Raw genomic sequence first — 21,335 nt, 5'->3', positions numbered from 1 at the left:
ACATAAAATTAAATTATAAATGAATCTTATCTATTTTTGAATTCATTTGTACCAAATGTGTCAAAATATTGGTTTTTGATTCACCCCAATTTGATTTGACTTTCTAACTCTACAGAAGGCGATTAATAATAAATGATATATCTGATTCTAAGTATTGAAACTTTTCCCTCAATATAAACGACGCCGTTATTAAATAGTGCCTAATTGGCTCCTTTCGTCATTCGCGTCGTTTCGAAAAATCCATGTTTTCCCCAGAGCTTGAAACGACCTTGTCTTTATATGAACCTGCAAACAGAATACTCGTGGTTAGGGTTATATTGGTAAATTAAATAAAATTAGGTATTTCAACGTTAAACTGAACCTGTCTTGCTTCTTTCTTTACTTGCTTGAAGAGAGTTGTAGTGATTTGTCACCGCAGAGGAAGGAAGAGTAAAACGAGAGCCGCTTTAGTTCAATCTTCTTTCAAGATTCGATCGAAGAATTATGGTAATTTTTGTTGTCCTGTTATATAATTCATACTTCGAGTCTTTTTCTCTTATTTTATAAATTAAACAATAACCTAATTGTTCAATTTTTCTTTTCCATTCAAATACCCTCGCTTCTCCCGGCGTGGTTTGGCGGATTGTAGCTGTTCTTTTCGTATTTCAAGGACTTGGTGGGTAGAGAAGTGACCGTGGAGCTCAAGAATGATTTGGCAATTAGAGGAACGCTCCATTCTGTTGATCAGTACCTCAATATCAAGCTCGAGAATACTCGGGTTGTTGATCAAGACAAGTACCCTCACATGGTACCGCTTTTTTCCTCGTCTCCTCTTTTCAGTTAATTAGGTGTTTGAGTGTTGGCTTGCATTGTGATGGTTTCTTGTTGGCAATAGCCTTTTTGTTATTGGGGCATTAGAGTTTTGGGTGTTTTAGGTTTGGTTTCATAAGGGCAGTCCTCATAATGTGGGAATATAGGGTTTAGACTTTGTCAAGGTCAAATGTGTTTTTGGTTTTAGGGTTTTTGGCATCTCGTGATTTCTCAATGATTGACCATTGCTTATTAATGGGAAGTTTCGGTTTTGGTGTATAGCTGGGAATTTATGAATTACTCGAGTGTCTATTTCCAGTTCTCTGTTTCTTAAATCATAGGTAATTTGGTGATTTTTGGCTCTCAGTCGCAAACTACTGGTGGAATGTTGTTGGTAAACATTAGTGCAACGTGCAAATCTCTGGTCTAGTATTTAAACTAAACATCTGAGCCACTACCTCCATGGGTCAATTTTATTCGTTTGTCTGTAGATCTCAATTTCCCTTGTATGTTGTTCATTCCAATCTCTTGCATTTTCTTAAATCGCTGTAGATTAATCTCTGCCCGTTGTTATGCTTTCTTATGGGGATTTTCTCTAAAAGTTTCACATGCCTTAGGGTTTCTTATGCAAAATTTAAAATCTTGGTATCTATGTCTGGGACTGGGATTTTCTTAAATCAGGTGTTTTAGTTATCCTTGTTGTTAGTAGCCCTTACGGCATCTATGTTGGCTGTTTTCAAGTTTCAAAATTGGTGTCCAGCACGTAAATGTCCTCCAGTATTGTGCCTTAACTTACCCATGTGGTGGAGTCGTTTATAGGGATCTGTAAAATCAATTTCTCTGGTCTAGTGCCTGTGTTGGTATTAACTATATTGGTTTCTTGTTAACTTATACTGTTTGAAAGAATAGCCAACTCACCAGAACATTTGCTCTGATCATGTATGAAAGCTTTATGTGAATGGTGAAGTTGTGAATATGATCAATTTTATGGATAAACACACATAGTGGGAGCAGTACACAAAAGAATCAAGTTGGCTTGCATTATATTGTTAAAATGGATGCTGCTTATGCAACATGTTTAAAGAATATGGATTATGTGCTATTTATATCCGATTGCATATGGGAGTTTCTTGTGAATGGTGTAAAAGATTGACATGAATATTGAGTATTCTTTTGAATGATGGCATGGAGCTCAATGTAGTCAACGGATTATGAGAAATCACTGTCACAACAAGCAAGGACTGAAGATTTATGATGGATGTATAAAAAAATATTGACAGAAAGAAAAAAAAAAAAAAAAAAAAGAAAAAGAAGGAAGTGTTTATGTTGCTAGTACATTGTACGAGTTTGTCAAAGTCTATCCTCTTTCCTCCCATTTTTTCTTTAATCTCTCTGTTGGGAGTCCTGTCCATTTGGTCGAGCATGGTTCATTTTGAGTGAGCGCATATTTTTATTGATACATATTTCAAAATAACACCCAATAATATTTGTTTATTGTATAAATGCTAGGACACATGCTTATGTTAATGTGCTTATATATGTATGCATTTGTGGACCTATCTTGCGGATTAATACCATGCTCAACTCTTTGGTTTATTGATAACCTTCTCAAGATAATACTCTTTGGTTGATTTGCTCTTTATGGAGTTTGTTGACCCAACTGTTAGTTCCCTAAATCCACAAGCGCACATGTGAACCTGATGAAGTTGTTGGTTTTTCAGTTCGGCCTTTGCTGTTTCTGAATGATATTGCTACGTGGCTCTAATTATTTTGTGTTCAATGGCAGCTTTCAGTGAGGAATTGTTTCATCAGGGGATCCGTGGTTAGATACGTTCAATTGCCTCCAGAAGGTGTTGACATCGATCTGCTTCATGACGCAACAAGAAGAGAAGCTCGGGGTGGCTGATACTTGTTTTAACTGTTGCTTCGTGTTTGTATGAACATCTCATGTAGTAATTGTTTTTGTTTAAACCAAAGCCGTCTTGCCATTCAAAATTCTGTATGCTGAAGCGACACTAATCAGTTGTTTAAATGGTGAAACATTTTTCAGTCAAGAGTTTATGTTCCATCTCCTTTTCTGATCCAAAAGCTTCTCTATCCTACTTAATATAGGTGCCTGCAAAGCCCCTCTCTATGACTGCCTCTTACGGTAGTGAGAAGATGGTGCGGGTGCCCTGTATTCCTGAAAACTTTTTGGAACTAAGGTCCTTTCATTTTGACATCTTTAGGTCCAGTGGCTGTAGCGCTGGCTAAGAATATAAAAATAACATTTGATCACTTAAAATTCACCCAAATTACACTTTTATATTATTATTCTTTTTTAAATTCTCACAACCACTATTTAAATATATTTTTTAACACAAAAATTCTTTTTATTAAAACTTGATATTTTCATAATTTTCTAGAAAATTTATTAGAAGTAATATTTTAAAAAATAGAGTACCAAAGATTAGAGCAAAATTAAAGACAACGAAAATTGTTTGTTTGTTTGTAAATATAATATAAGAAATTGTTTCCTTTTAGAGTGATACATAAATCAGATTTTTCTGCATCCTATTCTTATTTCCTTTTCAATTTCCATTGATCATTCATATTTTCCTAAATATGGAAATATAAAATATTTAGGCTAATTTCCAATTTTTCAGTGAAGAAATCATATATAATATATTACCATTTTTGAGGTTTTGAGATAGTCCTTTAAAATTATGGTAAATCATAAAAGTCATACAAAAAAAGAGTTTCGATATATACATTGGCAACTTGATTTCTATTATTGAAGGTTTTTCATGGCAGAGAATAAACGTGTAAACATTCCTGTAAGATTCTAATCTTTCTCTGATCAGTATTTTCTATATGCATATAGACATGAAGACTTTTATATTTTGTTTTGTTTTTTCAATATAGACTTGTGTTCTGAAATCGGATCTCAGTTGCTGTTCAAACCGTGCAATGAAAGTGAAGGAAAAGTTGCAGAAAACCAAAGGTACAGTATTTCTAATTAAGTTTTCTGATGAAGGGTTTCAGTATTGTTTATTGTTTATTTAATCTGCTGAGCAGGAGTGTACTATATCAACATAGACACAGAAAATGGGTTGGTGCTAGTTTCAGGGTTTGTAGATCCTCCCACAGTATTGAAGACAATTGGGAAGAATACACAGCTTTTGGCTTATGAAAAGGACTCCATCGACGCAGAGAAGAAACTAAAGAAGTTATTAAGGAGAATGAAAAAAGAAAAAAATAAAAAAGATGGTATCCAAGAAACATGTTCCTGTGATTCTGATTCCGAGGATGATGATGATGATCAAAGAAAACCTTACGATACATTTTATATGTCTAATCCAAATAATGGCATTAGAGTTAATGATCCCAGAGTTTTTGGAGGTTACAGAGATCCTTCACTTTGGTATGGAAGGCCATACTATGCAACTACGCCATATGGCTACCCAGGAATTAATTATCCTGCCAATTACAACAGGCCAAGGCCACCGCCGGCAAGGCCACAAGTGTTGTCAAATGTTTACGCTGTCTACGGTGGACAGAGAGAACCGCCGGTGGGCAACTCCCTCTACCACGCTTTCAGTGATGATAATGTTAGGGCTTGCAGTATAATGTGAGTCTTACGGGTCATAGTTGGGACTAGGATGGTGATTTAGAGGATAGAATTCTAAGTTTTCTTTCTTGAACAGAACATGAGGACTAGATATGTATACGTGTATGGCAATATAAATGCAATAATATCATAGATCAATTTTCAGCCACCATCATCTTTTTTATCTGATCAAAATTTTTGAAGAATTCATAAATGAAGAAGATAATTCTTAGGTATAATTACCATTTTATTTAATTATTTTATCTCTTTATTTTCAAAAATAGATAACTTTATATTTAACGTGTAATGTGATTTCGCACTTGCATTTTTTAGGTGTAATTACTATTTTGTCCCTATATTTATAGTATATTTTGTAGAATATATGGAAAATAGGAGTGGAAGGTCAAAGTAGTAATTGTTGATTGTGAACGTTTTTTATTTTTTTCATTGTTGATTGTGAACTTGCTTCATTTTCCTTATTTATTAACTTTTTTTTTTCTCACTCTTGAAAATCAATGAAAGATTCATTTACCTTTTTATATTTGGAAACTCAATGTTAATATTGTGACATACATGCATTGTTCATGGAAGTCAAATCTTTTCTTAATTAATCAAACGATTACTCCATTTTTTTATTTTGAAAATGAAACAATTACTCAATTAGACAATTACCAAAACAAAACACTGTTTATTTCTATAAGAACACCCTCTATCCCTTGATTTATCCATACTACAATTTGTATCAATGGAAGATAGAACTCAACTTTCTTCTGAAAATCCCAGTGTGCCGGCTCCGGTAACTCTCTTGATTCAATTATGTGTTAATTAGTTTATTCTTTACTCTTGTTTTTATATTTTTAAATTGTATTATTTGCAGAATTTTCATTTGAAAGTGAATCTCAAATGTTGCCTAGCATGTCCAAGGAAGGCAAAGAAGAAGATAGAGAAATTATATGGTTTTTATTTTCTTTCTTCTCCCTCTCTTCTTTCTTTTAATTCATAAAAAAATTTCTTAACATTTTCTTTTTTGTTTTTGCTATTTCTAGGTGTGGTTGCTGTCACCATGGACAAAGATCATGGGTTAATAGGTGTTTCAGGTACTATAGACCCTCAAATACTAATAAAACAATTTGCAAAATGGGGAAGAAAAGCAGAACTTTGGTCCCCTGTTAAGGAGTCTGGAAAAATGGAAAAACACCAAGATTGTTCTTCCCATTTTGGTGATTCTAATTCTAATGCATCCAAAAATGGCAGTAATATCAGTTGGCAACACCCCGATCTTGTTTTGAAGAAACCTGTTAGCAACCGGAAACCCAAGAAATCTTGCTGGTTTTTCAGTTCGTTTTGCAAGGGAAAAGGTGAGGAAAGATCGCAGGGTAAGGTTGAGAGTGTAAGTAGTCCAGCATTCAGGCATAAAGGAGCGAGTTCTGCTGGTAATATTAGGCCATTCATTTCAAGAATGGGCAGACCTCCTGGATATGGAGTCTATGGGCCATATGGAACACAACAACCACCACCGCCTTATAGGCCGATGGTGTATGGAGGAATGGCGACGCAACCACTACCTCTGTGCGGTTATTTGGGGTCAGAGCCGCCGCCTCCTTCACCGCAGTTTAATCCCATGATCCACTACACTAGATATGAGGACAACTATACTTATTGGTGAACTGTCTATTTTCAGTATTTTATTTTTTCAAGGTTTCCGAAGAATGATGTCATGTGTTATCTTACTTGGAAATTATATAATATTATTCAATTTCAGTTTATTTTTTTAATATTAGAGACAAATATGTTGTCAGGATGTATGTGCATTTACTATTAGACTATACTTCGATATCATTTTTTTATTATTTTTATAGTTAGAACTATCTATACATATGTACATGGTTATTCAAACATTTAATTTTAAAAAATGTAACCTAGGCACAATTTATTCAACTTTTAATCATAATGATTATGCAATTTTAAAATTTCAAATATTTATAGTGCATAGAAATTGACAATAAAAAAGAAAATATTAATTTAACCTTTAAATGTTGATGTTAATTAAATTTTTTAATTATGTAGATTTTAACTTAATTACACTACTAAAAAAATTCTTAAACCAGTCCTCGAGTGTTTGCTTCCTAGTATTACACGACAAGTCAATTATTTTAGGTGACAAGTCAAACGACTGGTATCTTTGTTCCACCTTCCACGAACAATAGATTCATTTCTTGTTTGTATGTGATTTGTTCGTTTATGTACGACATAGTTGTTTATTCTTAGACGACATCAGCATGGCTCCACCCGACAAATCCCATTATATCCGTCACAAAACGACGTCAAACTTAAAACACGGCGCTTGGATGCCAAAAGTAATTTACTGATTTATCCCGCTTTCCTTCCCTCTGTAAACTTTCCCACCTTTTGATCGCCGGTGGTTTTTCCCTCTCTACTTGGTTTTGGAGATGGAGAGTACCACATTTGTTTAAATATTCTCACCTCCAATTCTTCTTTCGACTTCCTGCGAATATAAATACCTATACGAAATATCTCCTGCCAATTTCAGCTGAATATATGGATTCAGATTCTCACTCGCCAACAAAAACCCTAACAACGAGGTTACTCTCTCTCTCAATTGCTTTGTTTACCGGGGAAAATGTTGGAAAGGAAAGGAATTTGGTATATGCTTTGTGTTTGTCTAGTTTCTCTACATCTTACGTGAAGTTTTATCTGCTGCCCATTTTGTTATTTTCTGGTTACGTTAAGTCATGAACAATATATGATTGACCGACTCCAAGTGTAGGTTATACCGTCATAGTATCATGATTGGACATTGGTTCTGTTGGATTAAATGGATATCTGAAAATCTTGCATCTATTTGCAGGCACAAATGCTCTGCATGCTACAAGCAATACAAGAAAAAGGAACATCTTGTTGAGCACATGAAGAGCTCTTACCATTCAGTTCATCAGCCAAGATGTGCAGTGTGCCAGAAGCATTGCAAATCTTTTGAATCTCTGAGAATACATCTCACTGGTATGATAGTATTTGTAGTTCATCCTGTTGTGTTTGCTAATTGGTTGTCTATAATGGCTCTTACTCTTATCATTTAGGTCCGCTCGCAAAAGCAAATTGTTCGAGGATTTTCTCTGACCGAGGTTGTGATCTTTGCTTGAAAGTTTTTGATAGCTCCAATTCTCTCAGCAAGCATAGGGAAATGTGCTGCTTGTCTGCACCTGGTTCTCTTGTAAGTTGATTTTTCAAATTTGAAGCATTGGTGCCAAAATTAAGAAACAAATCTTATTGAACTTCTGGTTTATTTTGCGAATCAAGTGAATGATAAATGGAAGTTATTGCCCTCACTTATTCATAGTCATTGGGATCTGGAACCCTCGGTTTTTTTGTTGCAGGTAACGAAGGTACCACCTTTCAAAGAATCACAAGTTTATATTTCAGTACCAGCCAAAGAAACTTATGCTGGAAAAGGTGTTGAAGCTGTTGCTATTGACTGTGAAATGGTTGGTGGAGGAAGTGATGGAACACTTAACCTTTGTGGTAGGGTGTGCCTTGTTGATGAAGATGAAAATATAATTTTTCAGACGTATGTTCAACCTCAAATTCCTGTCACTAATTATAGGTACCTCTAATCTCCTCTTCTATTTCTTTAATGAATAACAAGAGAATGAAAAATATCTTTAGGGACGGGCCTTATTCTCATTCACAACCGTACATATGTTTCAGATATGAAGTGACTGGTTTAACTGAAGAACATCTAAGAGATGCTATGTCACTTCAGGAAGTGAGAAATAACATTTTGGAAATTTTGTACAATGGAGAATCTGTTGGTAAAGTAAGGTTGGATGGTGGAAAAGCAAGGCTACTTGTGGGCCATTCTTTGGACCATGATTTGGATTGCTTGAAAATGTTCTATCCTGATCATTTATTGAGGTACGTTAAAATTTTTAATAGGTCAACTTGGCGGTTGAAGCTAATTTGTTTAATATTGTATCATAATATTAAAGAAATTTGTGATCCTTTTCTAGTGGCATTAATCACCTTTGTCCAATTTTGGCCGGAGCCCTGGAAGGAATTCTAAGATTAATGTCTCTGGCATTGTTTGAGGCTTAAGTAATATTGTTGTCCATTTTATTATAACTGGAACGTAATCATATTTCCTCATACAATTGGATGTGCATATCTTTTTCTTATGTATCGGGCATTATATTGGCATTCTAGATGGGATATGTTTTGCAGTGACTTTTCTGTAGTATCATAAATGTCTAATCTCGTTCTGAGACATTTCCTTTCACATCCTGATCATATGTGTGATCAGATTGTCATAGAGGTGGTTATTTCTGTCCCTCTTTGCTGTCTTTTTTGTGGAAAGGTTAAGCGCGTTCCAAAACCCATTGGTGGCTGGCTATCTTTAAAATTACCAGAAAAATTTTATTTATTGACAAACCTGTTTTAAGCGACCACTTTGAGACAACTTCTTTATTGAATGACAAACTACGAATGAGTGCCATTCACCTATATTATGATGGGTAAAATTAGTAAATCAATAAAGGAAATAAAGTAAGCAGCTTTTTTAGAAGTTTGATGATAGAGTTAGACATTAATCCTGGAGATGCTGATATTTGAAATAAGTAGCTGTATCTTAAGGGTAAGTTTCATTTCGCTTTTCTTCCCAGATGTGGATCTGTTACGCATGGACATAGTAGGTTGAATGACAAAAAAAAACACTATTTACTTTTGATTTGACATAAAAAAACTCTATTTCTAAGAAGTAAAGCTATACGGTTTGAAGTATTATGCTCATTTTTTTCCTGCAGTAGATTGAATTATAATTATGCAGGGATACAGCTACATATCGTCCATTGATGAAGACTAATCTGGTTAGCCATTCTTTGAAATACCTCACGCAAACATATCTAGGGTAAGTTACTCTTCTTTTTTGGTTTATCACTCCCTATTTTTAATTCTTCTCTGCTACCTAAGTGCAAACATATATCTTTTGCTTTTTCCAATTAAAATTCTTGAAAGAATGAATTTAAACATTGTCTTATGCACTCTGATTCTAAAATACTAAATTTTTAGTCCCAGGATTTCTTAAGGAGATGGGCAAATCGTTCTCAATTCAAAGCAGAAAGACTGGAAACAATATTCCTAGAATAGACTACGTGCCGCTTATATGTCGTTCTCTGTTTGCAAATAACTGTTGGCAGAATTTGAGAAACATCATATCCTACTCTTCACATAGAGCACTACATTACTTTATCTCTTTCGTATTTTTATTTTTATTTTTTTGGCAACTAACAATTGTAATTTTCTGAGAGTCTGACAAAGATCATACTCTTCCTTTCCCCTGTATCTATATCTCAGGGACCTTGGTCATGCAATCTATATAAATCACATTATTGGTTTTGTGATCATAAACATTTTGCTTCACAGGTATACTATTCAGACCGGGGTACATGATCCATATGAAGATTGCGTATCTGTGGTGAGATTGTACAAGAGAATGCGCGACCAAGATCATCAGATGGTGGAAGGATCAGAATTGCAAAGTACCTGGGGTGGTTTCGACTTTTGGAAACTTAGGGAACTTGAGAAAAAGACACCAGATGAGCTATATGAGATCTCCAGATCAAATTACAGATGTTGGTGCCTGGACTTGAAAGCCAGCAATCCGGCTTAATGTGCAACATGCTTACTATGTAGAAAAACATCAGTGTCAAAAAAAAAAAAAAAAAAAAAAAAAAAAAAAAAAACCAGCTGTATTCTCCTGACTGACCTGCATCTTTCCAAGTAAATGATGTAAATGGTTGTGTTTATGTTTTAGATTTCTTGGTCAGGTCCTGTTTGCTGCTTTCTAAGCGCAATTATGATGGTATATGACCTATTTTGGCAGGTTGCAAGAGCTCCCAGAATCATGTATTATATTGAATATTAAACGGCGTATGGAAATTAAAATTCTATCTAAGCAAAATATTGATATATTTACAATAATTAATTTCTTGCAAAATTAAAGAAATAAATTAAATATAACAGAAATTTAGTTTATATCAAATCCTTAATAGTTGCAAAATCAAGGAAATTAAGGAAACTAATTAATGCTGATATCACATTCTAATAATATATATGATTTATAATATTATTTTATAGATAAAAAAATAACAAAAATTATATCTTATTATTAATTTTATACATTTCAAAGTATATTTATACCATGAGGATTTAGGGGGACCATGGCCTTGGCCCTTGGGTCTGTATAAGAATCAGAAGCAATAATAATATCTGGTACAAGTGAAGCTAGGATAATTATTTTAGAAGGGCTAAATGAAAAGTTTTTAAAACTTTTAGGAAGTTAAATAAAATTTTTCAATATTTTAAGGATTAAAATCATTTTTCATAAGAAAATTAAAAAAAAAATGTTTTTTTGGGGGCCAAAGGCCACTTAGTCCCTAAGGTAGGCTTGGCCACGGTTCCAGAACCGGCGGTTCCGGTTCCGGAACCGGCGGTTCCGGTTCCGGAACCGGCGGTTACGGTTCCGGAAAAATTGGAACTGGAACCGAACCGAAAAGGTCCGGTTCCGGTTCCAGTTTGGAACCGTCCGGTTCCGGTTCAGGTTCCGGTTCCGATCCGGTTATAAAACCGACGGTTCCGATCGGTTTTTCGGCGAATCGCATAATTTTAAATTTTAAATTTTGAAGACCGGTTTAAAAAAAAAATTATTTGAACATAAAAAATTAAAAAATACACCTAAAAAATTAAAAAATACTTCAATTAAATTTATTTTTTTTAAAGACTTGAACATAATTATTTTTTTTAAAAAAAATTTTCAACTGAATTTATTTTTTGTTTAAAAAAGTTTGAACATAATTTTAAATTTTGAAGACCGGTTTAAAAAAAAAAAATATTTGAACATAAAAAATTAAAAGATACACCTAAAAAATTAAAAAAATACTTCAATTAAATTTATTCTTTTAAAAACTTAAACAAATTTCACAACAAAATTTAAAAAAAAAAAAAAACCTGACAGTTTGGCTAGAACCGCCGGTTCGAACCGGTTCGAACCGGCGGTTCTAACCGGCCGGAGAACCGGCGGTTCCAGTCCGGTTCCGACCGGTTCTCTGGAACCGCCGGTTCCGGTTCCAGAAAATTTGGAACCGGAACCGAACTGGAATTTTCCGGTTCCGGTTCCGGTTCGGCCCGGTTCCGGTTCTCACCGGTTCCGGTTACGGTTCCGGACCGGCTCGAACCGACGGTTCCGGTTCCCGGAACCGTAATATGGCCATCTCTACCCTAAGGGAGCTCCGCCTATCTGGCAGCGAATCATAAAGGTTCATAGGACTGATCAACTGTTGTTAAAACCTAGAATTCATTTTCAGAAGAAAATTAAAAACACTTGGAACGGACAAGAAAATGGCTTTGTCACATATGGTAATTATGATTATGAGACAATGGATGATTTGTTAACCCATCGTTAATCTTAAATTTGTGCGTTTAATGATTTAATGCTCCATAATTGACAGGGAATAATATTCTGTGTGTTTCAATTGGTCAAAATACTTGAATTTTACGGTGATGCCCCTATCCCACCTCTTAAGCTTGACTTTGCTTTCAACGGTCAACACGCTAACAGTGGGAAAGCAACGTAATCACTTCGCAATTAAGTATAAACACATAGTACTTAAATTTTCTTTTGTCTTCGCTTTTCTTCTTCTTCTTCTTCTTCTTCCGTTCGCTTCTCTCTCCATGAAATTGTATGCTGTTGCCCTAATCCAGAAGCAAAATAAGTAAGTAAACAAAAAGGATGGCGGTTTCGCTGCAGCAGCCGAGTCAGCAAAGTCTATGGGACTGGGTCCTCGAACTCACCAAGTCCGCTCAGGACAAAAACAGCGACCCGCTCCTCTGGGCCATTCAGCTCAGCTCCAGACTCAACTCCGCTGGAGTTACTTTGCCGTCGACCGAGTTGGCACATCTGCTCGTCTCTCACACCTGTTTCGAGAATCACGTGCCGATCATGTGGAAGTTCCTCGAGAAGTCATTGGCTCTCAAGATCGCTCCTCCTACTCTTGTCCTCGCTCTTCTCTCTACCAGGTACGTTACTCACTTTTTGGCCGAAGTGCGCTCTTTTTTTTTTCTTCTACTGCTATTTTGGCTTTTTAAAAAGTATTTCTACGTATTTAGCTGTTGTTGTTAGAAATTTGCTCGTTTTTAACAATTGAATGCTGTATGAATTATCTACATAAGAAAAAAAAAGGTCGCTTAGTTATCATTTTATATTTTTTATTATTGGCTATACGATTGTGAATGTGCTCGTAGTCTACGGATATGTGTAAAACAGCGAGTATGTTTTCTTTAGTCCTTTACTTGGTATATTATGCTATAATTGAGTGCTTTCTTCTGTTGCTTTTTTCATGTAATTTTTGTCCTTCTTATGTTCAGCTGAATGGCGTTCCTTTATTTTGACCTATATGCATCACTTAAAAGCATAGTTTTTTCTTTATTCTTGTTTGTGTTTCTCCAGCCCATTCCTTCTTTGATTTTTTTTTTTTTTTTTTTTTTTGTGCTACAGGGTGATCCCAAATCGAAAGCTTCACCCAGCTGCATACAGGCTATATTTGGAACTCGTGAAAAGGCATGCTTTTTCGTTTTCATCTCAAATCAACGGACCAAACTATGCAAAGTAAGCTTTAGTTATTTTATTTCACAGCAGAAGATTTTCATAATTGGCATCGTTTTCCCATTGAATTTCAACTAGTATATCATCAGGTTTGGTCACAATGTATTGCTGGTCACCACTAATTGTGTAGAACACGCAATGGACCCATATTTACTCATACATCATAAATGAAGCTAGAAAGAGAAATGGGGAATATTAAGAATAAGAATTTGGATTTAGGTTGCTTAACCTGAGAATTAAACTGCCATTCAAAGGGGCCCTTTTGTGGAACTTCTTCGTGATTAGTTCTGCACATTGTTGATGATTTGTTTCTGCCAAACTTTGTGCAAATATTGGAAATAATGACTCTTAAAGTCTGTAGCTGAACATGATCATTTGACAAAGATTATTATCCATCAAAAGTATGTTTAGCTTAGGCTCTACTGTGCTATGAGTGATGCTTGTTTAAGGCATCTTTTCACTCCTGTAAAAGTTGATGGCTCTCTCAAGTAGTTCCATTGGCTGTATAAAGTATAAACCATATAGTGCCTTACAAAAGTAATTAGAAGCTAGAACCAACTCTTTTAATGTATAATTGGTCAGGCTGTTATGGTCAAATGGGTGGCTTATCTGTTCACTTACTGTATAAAGGTCTAAAGGCGAACAGCCAACCACAAATTCATTCTGAAATCGACTTTGAAGTGAATCTACTTTTTGGGCTCTTACGTGTTAGTTTTGGTACCAATATGGTGGCAGCAGTAATATCTTCGACTTCTTCTTGTTTAGGACTTTGCATCTGCAGAAACAGAAATAATTTGTGCCATTTTCTAAGTTTGCATTGGCTAGTTAGTTGCATGATAAAGATATGAACACTGGAAAACCATTTTAATTTGTAATTTGTTAATCGTTTAATGCTTGTTTCTGCAATTTAGTTCTCTTCTTATGACTTCCAAAAATATCAACATTTCTTTGGTGCAATTACAGGATTATGAAATTGACTGATGACGCTCTCCATCTTTCCCATATATTTGGCCTTCAAGTGTGTAAACCTGGGCTTATTCTGGTTGAGTTTGTCTTTTCAATGGTCTGGCAGTTACTTGATGCATCATTGGATGATGAAGGGTTACTGGATCTTACCTCAGAAAAGAAATCTAGATGGTTGACCAGTCTGCAAGATATGGACATAGATGGTCATGAAAGCTTTGGTGAGAAAAGAAATGAGCATAATGAGGGGCTGAAAAGTGCAAATACCACAATGGCTATTGAACTAATTGGAGAGTTTCTGCAAAACAAAGTAACTTCAAGGATTCTCTACTTGGCACGTAAAAACATGTAAGAATTATATTTGGGACTTTATTTTATTTTATTTTTATTGTAACTTTGGGGTTTGACTTTTCCTCTGATTGGAGATAAGAGTGAAAAAAAGAGCTTTTATTAACTTTTTATCTTCAACCTGAAAAATGCCTCATGGGTGTATTTTTGCAATTTACTGAACCATGAGAATAAGCCTGTAGTAGAAATTGGAGAAACATATTTCAACAAAATGTAATTAATGCAGGATTCTCTTATCATTCTTAGGTCCTCACACTGGCGCGGCTTTATTCAGAGAGTGCGACTGCTTGCAGCACATTCGGCAGCCTTGAGGAACTCAAAACATATAACTGCAGAGATACTTCTGCAGTTGACATCTGATACACGGCAGCTTTTGTCTGGGGATACCAAAAGAATATCACAGCAAGATTTTCATGCTGTCATGTCTTCCAGATCTCTGATATCTTCTGCTGGTCAATGCCATGGGGCTAGTTGGTCTGCGCTTTGGCTTCCAATTGATCTGTTTCTAGAAGATGCTATGGACGGATCACAAGTGGCAGCAATCAGTGCTGTAGAAAATCTTACTGGTACATGTCAATACTTGCGTTTTGATGCTTGAATATAGCCTTAGTTGAAGCTGATAGGCAGTTCATCTTCTGGCAATATTATTAATCCAGACTTAATATTGCAGGTTTAGTCAAGGCTCTGCAAGCAGTCAATGGTACCACATGGCATGATACTTTCTTAGGTCTGTGGATGGCATCTCTACGGCTTGTTCAACGGGTAGGGACTTGTGCCAACTTGTTAAAGAGATTAATCCTCTTTGGGGCATCACATAAAATCATGGTTGGAAGGATATTCTTTAAAAAAATTATCTATTACAATGCTTTTAAAAGCATTTTCTTGTTTTTCTTTTTTATAAAGTAAGATATTTTGCGTTTGACTTGCAAGTTGCTTGCTATAAGTTCTTTTTACAAACTAATTGTGTATTGGTTGAAGGTAAGGAAGATATGCAGTGTAGTGTCATGATGCATTTCAAACTCTCTGTATGGATTATGTTTGATTTAGTTCTCAATTAAATGATCCAGTTACATAAGAAAAAAATATGCAATAAGATTTTAAAGGTTGCACAATTTTCAATGTTGTTCTGGAATTTTATGCACATGTGTATGTGTGTTACACACACACCATTCCAGACTGACTTTCATATTTTTGTTCCTTTTTTCTAAGTGTTTGTCCATTTGTGGCCTTTTAGGAAAGGGAACCCAGTGAGGGTCCTGTACCTCGCCTCGACACCTGTTTGTGCATGTTATTGTGTACTACAACACTTGCAGTAGCTAATATCATTGAGGAAGAGGAAGGTGAACTCATTATGGAAACTGAATCCAACCCTACTGACCAAATGAAAGAAAAGCAAGGTCTTGGAAAATGTCGCGAGGGACTCATTACAGCATTACAGTTGCTAGGCGATTATGATAGCTTGTTGACGCCTCCTCAGTCTGTCAGTTTAGTAGCTAATCAAGCTGCTGCTAAAGCTATGCTGTTTATCTCAGGTGTCACCAGTGGCAATAGCTATTACGAAAGTATGAGCATGAATGACATGCCTATGAGCTGTTGTAAGTGATTATAGTCATCACCCATTGAAATTTCTATTTAATTGGAGGTTTTACGCTGTTAAAGAAGCAAGAAAGGTCTGATAATGTTACTGTACATTTCCAGTGTTACCTTCTGCCTACCAAAAAATTTTGGTGCAGAAAGCCATTTTACTTTCTCAAGAAATCCGACCATATATGTCGACTTCATTAAAATTTATGTAGGATTGTCTTTCTCTTCTCAGAAAAAGATCATTTTGATTATTTTATTATGTTTATATTGCCGGGTGGTCTTGCCTTGATTTGACAAGACTGGTGAGAAGCCTTTCTTCTCTCTCTCCATCTCCACCTACCAAAGTACCACTTCTTTCAACATCCTTTTGGTGTCCCTTTGCTTCTGACTTTATGAGGGTCCAGGAGTGTGAAATGAGTTAATTTTTCCTTCTCCTGATCACACTTGCATAATTTATTGTCTTCCCTAACTATTGTCGCATGTTTACAGCTCTTTTGATGACTTCTCCTGTTATAACTTTGTAATAATTTGTTGTTTGCCCATGATGCTTGTTGATCCTCTTTTCTTTGTTATTTAGCAGCTGGAAACATGAGGCACCTGATTGTTGAGGCTTGTATTGCTAGATTTCTGTTAGATACATCAGCATATGTTTGGCCAGGGTATGTGAATGCACACTCCAACCAAATACCACGTGGTGTTCTTGGCCAAATGCCTGGCTGGTCGGCATTGATGAAGGGGTCACCTCTAACTCCCTCGATGATAAACACTTTGGTGGCAACCCCAGCTTCCAGGTGAGCTGCCAGTTGTATGTTTTATTAACTAACTACAACTATTATGCGTCCCACCATGTCCCCCAGCTCCACCCCCCAGTTAAAAGATGGATGGTAATTTTTATTGTCCGATCAAACAAGATAGCAGACTGTCAGTGCCAATATGACACGATAAGCAAGTTCTTTGTTGTGGTTCACTAGTTGCTTAGCTTTGAATGCAGTTGTTTAAAAGATTGTGGATCAGTGAAAGAGGTAAGAAAAATTTTAAACATGGGTTTGAGTTTCTAAAACTCAGAGATTACAGGGTTCTCTCAACAAGCTCTAAGTGATTCCAGGGTTCTCTCTTATTGAGCCCTAATTCTATCGTTAAATTCTATCAAATACTCATAACTAGATCCAAACTTGGGACCCTAATAGGGTAATTTAGAAATTGAGTCATATTTGGTGGAAGGACAATAGAGGATAATTATCAGTTGTTTCCATAGGAGTATCGCCCAATTATGTAAATGGGTCTGCAAAAATGTCCTTAGAATTATTAGAGAATCATTAGTGTACCCTGATATTGCACTATAGCTTTTAAAATTGTAGGCCATTTTGTGTTTATTTTGTGGCCTAGTGCTGTGAGGTCTGGTTCAGGATGTGAATTTGTTTTCTTTCTCAATTTAGTTTATGCTGGGACGCTGCTGTTGGTTGTTTGTGAAGTTGAGTCTGGCCTTTATAGTTTATATACTATGCCTAATAGTCAAAAATTTCAAATGAATGGATTTGCAGTTGAAATCATTTCCCGTTTGCCATAATATCATTATTAAATAACATATACAAAAGAAAAGATTCATATTCAGACTGTAATATAACACATAAAGGCAATAGATGTGTAATTAGTGAAACTACTCCCTAATTTCCTAACTATGACCTGGTCTTCAGTTACACCATTCTTTTTCCTGAAGCCAGGTATATCAGATGCTCTTTTTTGTAAATTTACCAAGTGGTATGGCAACTGAATTTAAGCTCATGGATTTGATGGAAGTTTACCAGAGATCGAGAAAGTATATGAGATTGCACTCAATGGCTCTAATGATGAGAAGCTATCTGCTGCTACCATTCTTTGCGGAGCATCTCTTTCTCGTGGTTGGAATATACAGGTAATGGTTTGGACGTCATGTAGCTTCTGAGTATCTGTCTTATTTTCTTCGCCCGGCCCCCCACTCGATATCATTGTTATTTTATATGGTATCTGTCTGTTACTTGCAGGAACATACCATTCTTTTCATTATAAAATTGCTATCACCACCTTTTCCTGCTGATTACTCTGGGAATGACAGCCACTTGATTGATTATGCTCCACTTTTGAATATTCTTCTTGTTGGACTATCATCTGTGGACTGTGTGCAAATTTTATCCTTGCATGGTTTGGTAAGTTTGAATATTTAACAATGTGTTCTTTTACTGACTGGTTTGAGTGTGTGTTTAAGAAAAGGGAAGGACAATAATAAACCAAGCTCATAAGAGAAATCTGATAAAAATTGATTCATTCATAGAGTTACCCTCTTTTTGAAATTGTTGTCTTTTGTGTGCCAATGAAGAATGCAGTGATGCTTGTATTCAAGAACATGAGAAAATTTATGTAAAGGGCTTGTAGATGTTAAATAATGGATATCAAGCTGTGAAAATGAATGAAAAAAAATATTTAGGACTTATTATCATTAGCTAATGATTTTTTACATTTATTGTCAGGTTCCACTACTTGCTGGTGCATTGATTCCCATCTGTGAGGTCTTTGGTTCAAGTGTTCCCAAGGTCTCATGGACTCTCCCATCAGGGGAAGAAATAACTTGTCATGCCGTGTTCTCCAATGCATTCTCACTTCTGGTGAGATTGTGGAGATTTCATCATCCGCCTCTTGAGAATGTGACAGGAGATAAAACACCAGTGGCCTCCAAATTAGGTCCTGAGTACCTTTTGGTGGTACGGAACTCCCAATTAGCATCCTTTGGAAGTTCACCTAGGGATTTCATCAAAAGTAGGAGATTTTCAAAAATTTTAAATATATCTCTAGAACCCATATTCATGGATTCTTTTCCAAAATTGCAACTTTGGTATCGGCAGCATCTTGAATGCATCGCTTCCACATTTTCTGGTCTTGTAAATGGTACCCCTGTTCACCAGCTTGTTGATGCACTCCTCAATATGATGTTCAAAAGGATAAATAGAGGTGGTGTTCAGTCTTTGACTTCTACGACATCTGGTAGTAGTTCATCAGGCTCTGGAGCAGAGGAAGCTTATGTTAGACTTCAAGTTCCTGCTTGGGATATCCTAGAAGCAACTCCTTTTGCACTTGATGCAGCCCTGACAGCATGTGCCCATGGAAAATTATCCCCCCGTGAACTAGCTACAGGTTTGTAGAAATGGCTTAAGAAAGTATTCTTACATCAAGTTCAATCTTTAATGGACGAAAACAATTTAAATTTCTCAAAAAAAAAAAAAAAAAAAAAAAAGAAAGGACATATTCGGGGCATAAACCTATGAATTGATAGAAAATTTGAAGTATAACAAGGAGCTTTGGAGAAAAGAATACTGTTGAGTTCTAAGAAAAAAAAAATGTACTGTAGGCACCAGTGCTGAATGTTTTAATTGTTATATGCATTTTTCTAATCTATTTTGTCCTATCCCTTGCAACGCAGGACTCAAGGATCTTGCCGATTTTCTACCTGCATCTTTGGCTACTATAGTCAGCTACCTTTCAGCTGAAGTTACACGGGGCATATGGAAGCCAGCTTATATGAATGGAACTGATTGGCCTAGCCCTGCTGCCAATTTATCCACTGTTGAACAACAGATAAAGAAAATACTTTCTGCCACTGGTGTCGATGTCCCAAGCCTTCCTGTAGGTAATTAAATGTTCAGATGGATTATTGTTTTTCTTTTTTAAAGTTTGGTTGAGGGAACTTTCTTTATTAATTGATGAACCGTCTTTCAAGCTCCTTTAGATGTGGTTTATACATTTCGGAGATCTATAATCATATTCTTAAGTTTTAGATTCTGATTTCCATCCATATGTTAGACATGTATATCCAATTCATGCCATGCAGTTGGAAGCAATATGTGAATATGCTTTAAAGTTTTGCACAAAAAAAGCTCATGCCTGATTTAGATTGAGGAAAAAATCACAAAAGATACATTTCCAAACACCAAACTGAAAAAAAAAAAACAAATAAATAATGCAAGGGCTCTAAAGTTGTTTCTTCTTGCAGGGGGGAACTCTCCAGCTACTCTTCCTTTGCCTCTAGCTGCCCTAGTAAGCCTTACAATCACTTACAGACTTGATAAAGTGTCTGAACGACAACTTGTCCTGATTGGCCCGGCCTTGAATGCCCTTGCTTCTAGTTGCCCCTGGCCATGCATGCCCATTATAGCTGCTTTATGGGCCCAGAAGGTAAAGCGTTGGAGTGACTTCCTTGTGTTTTCTGCCTCTAGTACTGTCTTCCACCATAAGGGTGATGCTGTTGTTCAGCTACTGAAGAGTTGCTTCACAGCCACTCTAGGTTTTTCTGCCCCTCACATTTCTAGTAATGGAGGTGTTGGTGCCCTTCTGGGCCATGGCTTTGGTTCTCACTTTGTTGGTGGTATCTCTCCTGTTGCACCTGGATTCCTTTACGTGAGAGTGCATCGTTCTCTCAGAGATTTTGTGTTCTTGACAGAAAAAATTGTATCTATTCTAATGCATTCTGTTAAAGAGATTGCAAATAGTGGGCTGCCTAGAGAGACCGTGGAGAAATTGAGGAAGACCAAGTATGGCATGAGGTACGGACAAGTTTCTCTTACTGCAGCGATGATGCGTGTCAAGCTTGCAGCTTCTCTTGGAGCTTCTTTAGTTTGGATATCAGGTGGATCGAGTTTGGTTCAATCTTTAGTGAAAGAAACTTTACCCTCTTGGTTTATATCAGGCCATTCATTAGAGCAAGAAGATGCAGAATCTGGAGGTCTAGTAGCCATGCTTAGAGGTTATGCGCTTGCATACTTAGTGGTGCTTAGTGGGACATTTGCGTGGGGTATAGACTCAGAATCACCAGCATCAAAACGCCGGCCGATGGTTCTTAGTTGCCACTTAAAATTTATTGCAAGTGCACTAGATGGGAAAATATCGCTCGGTAGTGATTGGGCCACTACACGAGCATTCGCAACAGGAGTTTTGAGCTTGATGGTGGCTTGCACGCCAAAATGGTTAACTGAGGTCAATGTCGATTTATTGAAGAGACTGAGTAAGGGATTGAGGCAATGGAATGAGGAACAACTTGCTCTAGACTTGCTAGGACTTGGTGGAGTTGGTACAATGGGTGCAGCTGCTGAACTTATTATTGAAACTGGGTCATAATCCTTCTCTGCAGATATAGCTAGTAGTAGGTTTGATACCTAGAAGTAGTAGGTTTGATACCTAGAATATATCAACTCTATTTATTTATAATTTTCTGTTAAATCATACCACATGTAAATTGAAATATCATATAGTTTTGTATAAGATAATAGGATTTGTTTTCTATAGACACATTTCATATGTAGTAAATTTTGCTTTTGTTTCGTTTTCTTGACCCTAATGATTGTATTTGTAGATTAAGATTGA

General features: G+C 36.1%; 5 protein-coding genes across 7 annotated transcripts; all 5 read left to right on the top strand.

The window, feature by feature from the left end:
* Nucleotides 1-329: 329 nt before the first annotated feature.
* On the top strand, nt 330-2,843 carry LSM2 (Small nuclear ribonucleoprotein family protein). Its single transcript, XM_012236906.4, has 3 exons — nt 330-486; nt 629-787; nt 2,576-2,843. Exons 1-3 carry the CDS (start codon nt 484-486, stop codon nt 2,693-2,695), a joined length of 282 nt encoding a protein of 93 aa, XP_012092296.1. The 5' UTR covers nt 330-483; the 3' UTR covers nt 2,696-2,843.
* Nucleotides 2,844-3,433: 590 nt separating this feature from the next.
* LOC105650232 (Heavy metal transport/detoxification superfamily protein) lies at nt 3,434-4,540 on the top strand. The gene is made up of 2 exons (XM_020685365.3): nt 3,434-3,772; nt 3,847-4,540. The coding sequence occupies exons 1-2, from the start codon at nt 3,739-3,741 to the stop codon at nt 4,401-4,403; spliced, it is 591 nt and encodes a 196-aa protein (XP_020541024.1). The 5' UTR covers nt 3,434-3,738; the 3' UTR covers nt 4,404-4,540.
* A 583-nt stretch (nt 4,541-5,123) lies between these two features.
* On the top strand, nt 5,124-6,044 carry LOC149496464 (uncharacterized). The gene is made up of 3 exons (XM_089721347.1): nt 5,124-5,174; nt 5,256-5,334; nt 5,425-6,044. The coding sequence occupies exons 1-3, from the start codon at nt 5,124-5,126 to the stop codon at nt 6,042-6,044; spliced, it is 750 nt and encodes a 249-aa protein (XP_089577473.1).
* Nucleotides 6,045-6,718: 674 nt separating this feature from the next.
* LOC105650033 (Exonuclease family protein) lies at nt 6,719-10,372 on the top strand. 2 transcript variants are annotated; one of them, XM_012236905.4, is made up of 7 exons: nt 6,719-7,042; nt 7,248-7,399; nt 7,477-7,610; nt 7,774-8,000; nt 8,105-8,311; nt 9,219-9,299; nt 9,815-10,372. In XM_012236905.4, exons 1-7 carry the CDS (start codon nt 7,020-7,022, stop codon nt 10,059-10,061), a joined length of 1,071 nt encoding a protein of 356 aa, XP_012092295.1. In that variant the 5' UTR covers nt 6,719-7,019; the 3' UTR covers nt 10,062-10,372. The 2 variants fall into 2 exon arrangements, with proteins under 2 accessions (XP_012092295.1, XP_012092294.1); XM_012236904.4 differs by having other exon boundaries at nt 6,721-6,981.
* A 1,671-nt stretch (nt 10,373-12,043) lies between these two features.
* REF4 (reduced epidermal fluorescence 4) lies at nt 12,044-21,293 on the top strand. 2 transcript variants are annotated; one of them, XM_012236903.4, is made up of 12 exons: nt 12,044-12,466; nt 12,945-13,055; nt 14,016-14,363; nt 14,610-14,929; nt 15,034-15,125; nt 15,598-15,958; nt 16,528-16,738; nt 17,745-17,859; nt 17,969-18,130; nt 18,452-19,112; nt 19,399-19,605; nt 19,969-21,293. In XM_012236903.4, the coding sequence occupies exons 1-12, from the start codon at nt 12,180-12,182 to the stop codon at nt 21,087-21,089; spliced, it is 3,996 nt and encodes a 1,331-aa protein (XP_012092293.1). In that variant the 5' UTR covers nt 12,044-12,179; the 3' UTR covers nt 21,090-21,293. The 2 variants fall into 2 exon arrangements, with proteins under 2 accessions (XP_012092293.1, XP_012092292.1); XM_012236902.4 differs by having other exon boundaries at nt 16,525-16,738.
* The last annotated feature ends 42 nt before the right edge of the window (nt 21,294-21,335 follow it).

Source organism: Jatropha curcas, chromosome 5 (assembly GCF_041381405.1).
Source record: "Jatropha curcas cultivar XTBG-Jc1 chromosome 5, XTBG_Jcur_1.0, whole genome shotgun sequence".
NCBI classification, from domain to species: Eukaryota; Viridiplantae; Streptophyta; class Magnoliopsida; order Malpighiales; family Euphorbiaceae; genus Jatropha; species Jatropha curcas.
The sequence above is the reverse complement of the archived record's forward strand: the minus strand, read 5'-3'. Positions and strand labels throughout refer to the sequence as shown.

Coding starts and splice junctions, on each gene's coding strand:
- REF4 (XM_012236902.4), top strand. CDS start 12,180: ATGGCGGTTTCGCTGCAGCAGCCGAGTCAGCAAAGTCTATGGGACTGG. Junction 15,126..15,597: donor CTCTACGGCTTGTTCAACGG/GTAGGGACTTGT, acceptor GTGGCCTTTTAG/GAAAGGGAACCCAGTGAGGG. Junction 19,606..19,968: donor TGTCCCAAGCCTTCCTGTAG/GTAATTAAATGT, acceptor TTCTTCTTGCAG/GGGGGAACTCTCCAGCTACT.
- LOC105650033 (XM_012236904.4), top strand. CDS start 6,938: ATGGATTCAGATTCTCACTCGCCAACAAAAACCCTAACAACGAG. Junction 7,611..7,773: donor TGTCTGCACCTGGTTCTCTT/GTAAGTTGATTT, acceptor TTTTTGTTGCAG/GTAACGAAGGTACCACCTTT. Junction 8,001..8,104: donor ATTCCTGTCACTAATTATAG/GTACCTCTAATC, acceptor CATATGTTTCAG/ATATGAAGTGACTGGTTTAA.
- LOC105650232 (XM_020685365.3), top strand. CDS start 3,739: ATGAAAGTGAAGGAAAAGTTGCAGAAAACCAAAG. Junction 3,773..3,846: donor AAAGTTGCAGAAAACCAAAG/GTACAGTATTTC, acceptor TCTGCTGAGCAG/GAGTGTACTATATCAACATA.
- LOC149496464 (XM_089721347.1), top strand. CDS start 5,124: ATGGAAGATAGAACTCAACTTTCTTCTGAAAATCCCAGTGTGCCGGCT. Junction 5,175..5,255: donor ATCCCAGTGTGCCGGCTCCG/GTAACTCTCTTG, acceptor TATTATTTGCAG/AATTTTCATTTGAAAGTGAA. Junction 5,335..5,424: donor GAAGATAGAGAAATTATATG/GTTTTTATTTTC, acceptor TGCTATTTCTAG/GTGTGGTTGCTGTCACCATG.
- LSM2 (XM_012236906.4), top strand. Junction 788..2,575: donor AAGACAAGTACCCTCACATG/GTACCGCTTTTT, acceptor GTTCAATGGCAG/CTTTCAGTGAGGAATTGTTT.